The sequence below is a fragment of the Pieris napi genome, chromosome 20, assembly GCF_905475465.1.
Source record: "Pieris napi chromosome 20, ilPieNapi1.2, whole genome shotgun sequence".
NCBI classification, from domain to species: domain Eukaryota; kingdom Metazoa; phylum Arthropoda; class Insecta; order Lepidoptera; family Pieridae; genus Pieris; species Pieris napi.
In genome coordinates, this window is record NC_062253.1 from 2,333,081 (window position 1) to 2,339,080 (window position 6,000).

The following is a 6,000-nucleotide window of genomic DNA, read 5'->3' on the forward strand; positions in this document are numbered from 1 at the left end:
GTTTTATAGTTACGTCACAATAAGCGTCCTTTTTAATAAAAGGACGCTTATTGTGACGTAACTATAAAATAATAATTTATTTTTTTATTAAAATACCACCGCTAGAAAAGGCTCTTTATTCGTACCTAGGTATTGGTCCTTATCAAAATAATTACCAACGTTTCACATAAGCTACAATTTAATGGCATAACCACCAAAAAAGCATGGTGGATTGGTGTGCTCCTGCCTTTTCTCTTGAATAGTTTGCTACTATGTAATATAACAAAAATCTTAGCCACAGCAACGCTTAGCCGAGTCTACTTGTTTAGAACAAAAGTGTAGAAATCTCTAATTTTTATCGCTAATAATATAAATAGGATGGTAATTTAATATGTCTGTTACGCTTTGACGACTGAACCATTGAAGCGATGTTATCTAAGGACAATTAACAATTATCCTTATTGCATTATCCGCTAGAAAAACCAGCCCTTCGAATGGTGTAGATATATTTTTAAATAGTTTCGATTATGTACGGCAAACTACAACCTAAAACAATAGTATTTTACGAATGGCTAACAGTTCTATTTTAAAGGGACTAAAAATAAAATAGGCAGACATTAGAAAGAAAGTACCATTTCCCATTTCCCTACAACCCCTAGACCCTAGCATAAGTTTATCTGATGTGTTACGTGATGTTTCTTAACAGAGTTACCCTTTTGTGCCTGACACATGTCGATTTTTAGATGTAAGGCATGCTTTGTTCGTTGCGTTCTAGAAAGGGCAGTCCAACACTTCTCAAATGTAACTTTTGATTAAAAGAAAACTTTTATAAATGATAAGTATGTATGGTCTAAGGTCCCGATATACAGCGACCTTCACCGAGATGCTTATTTAATGAAACGTATTTTATATTTAATTTAATATGTCAATAAATATAATCCATATGGGTTGCCTAGCAAATTTCAGTCCAGAGTATGTTTAAAAAACATTTAAAAAAAAATATTTTTTTAAACATTTCACCGTTATGATTATTAGATAAATTCTATACCAATCGAAAGTATGAAGCCCATAGAATATGCAAACGTTAGGTTGTTTTTAATCAATTAATTATTTATGTGTATATTTTTTATGTGACACTAAAGTATATATACATCTTTAGTAAAAAAGAAGGTTATAGTGATACATATATAATACTACCCTGATTAAAAATATTGATTGAAAAAAATTAAAAAAATTTACTACATGCAAATTATAAAACTAGCTTCAAGTGCACAGGCGCTAATTAAAGATTTAAGTTGGCGCCATGTAGATAGCACCGGCAACTCTGATGATTTCCTCGCTCAACGAATAAATACCGCAAGACAGCGTGAAAATGCCAGCATTAAACAAACTGCCACAGCGACCAAACGTTTTAAATTTTTGTTAATTTTTTTACTATATTCCTTATTGGTTACTTATCCCAAAAAGCCACTCAGTTGGGGCTCCATGCCAAGAAATATTGAGATACGGTTCCTTTGTGCGTTCATACAAACTGAGTGGTTACTAAAGTTAGTCTCTATTTGGAAAATTATTTGTATAAGAGGCAGAATAGTTCTTTATTAAAACGGTTTAATTGGCCTGTTTTAGACGAGATTGCAACAATGATTCTTATTATTACTGGTCAATTGAGTATTAAAATAGTATCCGATGATGCAGGGTCTAATAAAAACGTAACTAAATACATCCAATTCATTAAAATTTGTTTAGACTTTAGCCTTTAGTGGGGTTCTGATCACGTTAAAGACAATCGAATCGCGGGTTGTTCTCGGCCTTTTAAGAGTTTATTTCTTTTACTTGTGAAACATATTTTTCCAGCTCTAACACCAGTGTAAGCTTAGGCATTGCGCATGCCCATCATCCCTGAGATCGAATCTTCGATAACGCCAGTAGGTGTAATTAGAAGTTTTTTTTTTTTTAAAGACAATTCACACCAATTGACCTAGTCCCATGCTGGTGAAGCTTGTGTTATGGGTACTAGGCAACGGATATACATACATATTATAGATAGATAGACATATAAATACATATTTAAACACCCAAGACCTAAGCACAACACCAAATGCTCATCACATCGATGTTCGTCTCAGCCGGGGATCGAACCCGGGACCCATGGATTTGCAGTCAGGGGTACTAACCACTAGACCAATGAGTCGTCAATTTTCTAACGGTTGAGCAGTGTTGGACTGCTCTGTCAAAAATGAGTGAACTCTCCATGGCATGCCTAAAGCTTAGGTTTCCTAGAAAAGCGGTGCCGTTAACGTTTACTTTTTTACATAATGCAAAAAAACTATCATTTTCGCTCGTCCAAGTCACGTTTCCACTCATTGTATTAATTAAATATGGGCACCGCTACACGCAAAAAACGTTGAACTACTGTTTATCACCGCTATGACGGCCGTCACGCTAATGACAGCACCACTATTTGACGTTACGGTGACACTCAACGTTCTCTAGAAAACCTACTCCGACGTATGGGTGACGTCACCCAACATTACATTACGGCCGTTGGATAACGGCACCGCTTTTCTAGGAAACCGTAGCTTTAGATTTAAAAATCGACGGCGTGTGTCAGGCACGGAAGGCTAACTTCTTGATTGTTAAGAAAAACACGTAACATACAAGAATCTTAAGATAAGACCTAGATTTTGTAGGCCATTGTTATGTTTGTGAAGGTAATGTGTGGAACTGGCATGCCATAGACACAAAACTTTTCGGCGTGTGTCAGGCACAGAAGGTCACCAACTTGCCAATTAAGAAAAAGAAATCGCGAAACCGATACAGAAATCTTATCTAACTTTTTTCAACATAAAATAATGTGAATCCAACTGAACAACGAAGATATAGGTATGTTAACTAAAGCTGGCGGCTTCAACACATTTACACTTTGTGCTTGTGTAGTGTCTGTGAATAAGCGCGAGACGTGATGTCAAACTGAAATACAATCATAAATACATCATGAATAGACTGTCCGTCGTGTATGAGTGGACTAAAATGTATAGCATGGCAAAAAAATCATATTTTGAAACATACTGTATGTGAAATTGCATTAGTGTGAGTACTGTGAACCCGCCAGCTTTCGATAACCGACCTATACTAAAATACCTATATAAAAATGTCACCTTATAATAAATCCGTAGGGTCATTTGGAATTTGAATTTATCAGTCGGTCAAAGCATGATCTCAAAAACCAGATTGAAACCAGATAAATTGATGTTAACATAACGGCTCGTCTTGTTTAAATAAATTATTTTATAATAAATTTGAATTTAAAATTATTTTTCTTTTTCGCATGCTTTACAGCAAACACGGTCTCGGTAATGCAGTTAAAAGTTAAAATAACATTTGTTAACTAACAGTTAAAGTAGCTGGGCACAGTGACGTATCAATAGGGTGGCAGGGCTGGCAAAATGCCACGGGCCCCCGACCTAAGAGAGCCCCCGACCCAAGAGGGCCCCTGCCCAAGAGATATTATGTTTTATGGATGAATGTGAAGTCTCCAATACGCATTGGGCTAGCGTGGGGACTACAGACCATTCCCTCTCGCCTAAGACAGGAGGCCTATGGCCATTAGTGGGACATATACGTGTAATTGAGTACGCTGAAAAACTCGAAGTTTAATAAAATTAAACTGAGTAGGGACGATTTTTACTGATAGGACCCCATCAAAAGAATTTACCACGGGCCCCAGATGATAGTTACGCCACTGGCTGGGCAGTTGTATTTTTAAAATTACTGCAATATTTTTTATGGGACGGTATGTAAAGCTGGAAGCACTTAAAGCTGAATTAAGTTAAGCAATAAAAGGAGGTTGCAAATGCGTTGCCGGCCTCTAAGTAAGGCTCTTCTCATGAAGGCTCATAAGTCGTAACGGATCCGAAATAACGGAACGGACCTGGTATGACAGTTCAATAAAGTTTGGTTCCAGTTTAATCAATAAAGATTAGTTTTAAAGGGAACAACGGCGAATTTTACTTTAAATATAGGATAATCAGGACTGGAATTAAGTATGGGATGCTACTTATCTTGACACGTTAGCCCCGTCTCACCTCAACAAGCAAAAAAGCTGGGGCGGCAAAATCAGGCGAAAAATAATAAACGGCTCAAAGACTTTCCTCTAACTTTAATTTGGTTCCCTTTGGAGTAGGGACTCTTGGGCCGTGGGGTTCAAGTGCACAGGCGCTGATTAAACATTAAAGTTGGCGCCTGGTAGATAATACCGGTGACCCCAGAGCTGGTGCTTTCTTCGCTCAACGAATATCGCAAAACAGCCTTGCGATTCTCGCGACCGCCGCTGTGAAAACCGCTGTGTGAGTTCGAAAAGTGAGTTACAGAATAGCAAGGCAGCAAAGAAATGCTAGCAGTAAACACAGCCACAGGGACCAAACTTTGAAATTAGTCATTATTATTACTATTTAGGTAATATTGTAAATACTGTATATATGTATGTTGGAAATACATTTTCATTTATAAAACAATTTCTTTGATACTTACTTCTCCTCTCCGGTCATATTACGAATATTTTCCTGTTAAAGTTATTACTGGGTACATTCATGCGATAACCACATATCAAAGGAGACATAGCTTTGAGGTGTTAATACAAAGTCAAAGTCAAAAATCATTTAATCATATAGGTTAGGTTAGGTCAATGTAAACTTATGAACGTTAAAAATATATGGAATGCTAACTGAAGAGAAAAACTGGCAATAAACTCTCTGCCACTCATTTTAATCACCGAGATTTTTTGTTTTAATTATAAATACGTAATTGTATATAAATGTTTTATAGAAATTAGGAATTTATTTATAAAAACATACAAACGCTCGGCACTCTGATACATTGGTACAAGAAAAATAAAATACAATATTTAATGTGACAAGCATTTATAGACAAACATAACATACACGAAGAGAAAAAAAAATTAACCAAAAAGTTACATTATAAAAACTAAAGGAAAATCGATTGTGAATATAAAAAAAGAAGTTTTGAATATGTTTTTATAAATCTATTATTATTAAATCTTTGCGATTTACTGTTGCTTATTGATTTTTAAACTGTGTTTAATTTATTAATTAAAACAGTTTTTTTTAATGTTCTTGATGAGTAGCTTCTTTCTTTTGACCAATATTTTTTTTATAATCTATGATTTCGTTGAATTTTAGTTTTGAAGAAAAGCTAAAAATTCTGTTTAAAAAAATCACTTTGCGTAAATTTATTTTTGATAAGATTTCGAATTTAGTATTTATGATTTAATAATAATTACTTTCTTGCTATACTTAAAAAAACTCACTCAAAACAGCAACCAGAATCTGATGCACTTTACTGCCTTCCGAGCAATACTTTTTCACTGTGTACTTCAACATTTTCACAGCACTGTTTGGATACGACCACAAACCACCAGCGTGTCTCACTAAATGAGCATTCCCAGTTACACAGAGTCCTATATACATTTAACAGGGCGATTCATGTCCAATACGTTAAGCAGCGAAGTTGCCGCGTTAAACGACAGATATGGCATTCTTTTAATAATCTTACGTTGGCATTAGTTCGCACGTTTTGATAGTGAATTTAATATCACATTATCCATTCGGTGTCGAGACCCTTGGTCCGTGGGGTCCTAACGCTTTAAGGCTGTTTAAAGAAAGTTCAAAAAGGTTAGTCGACATCACAGAAGACCGAAGATCTGGCAGCTACCTCGGACAAAGAATTAGTCTAGCAATTCAAAGGGGGAACGCTGCCAGTATCTTCGGAACCTTGCCTAAAGGGACTTCTTTTAATAATATATTTTAGTTTATGTTTAGTTATTTATTTCAATGTATATTATTTTTTTATTATTTATTTTAAGTATATGATTATATTAATTATCTTATATTTAAATGTCATAATAATTATTTTATTATTTATAATTTCATATGTTTGTTAAACTTATATCACATTTATATTATATTTATGCCTCAATATTCTTCTAAACCATGTTTCCACAAC

General features: G+C 34.9%; 1 protein-coding gene across 1 annotated transcript in view; it reads right to left on the minus strand.

Moving 5' to 3' along the window:
* LOC125059533 (facilitated trehalose transporter Tret1-like) overlaps positions 1 to 5,439 on the minus strand; it is a 28,568-nt gene extending 23,129 nt beyond the window's left edge. The window contains exon 1 of the mRNA XM_047663986.1: positions 5,306 to 5,439. Within this exon, the coding sequence (XP_047519942.1) occupies positions 5,306 to 5,378 (73 nt within the window). The 5' untranslated portion in view covers positions 5,379 to 5,439. The remainder of the gene's footprint in view (positions 1 to 5,305) is intronic.
* Between the last annotated feature and the right edge of the window lie 561 nt (positions 5,440 to 6,000).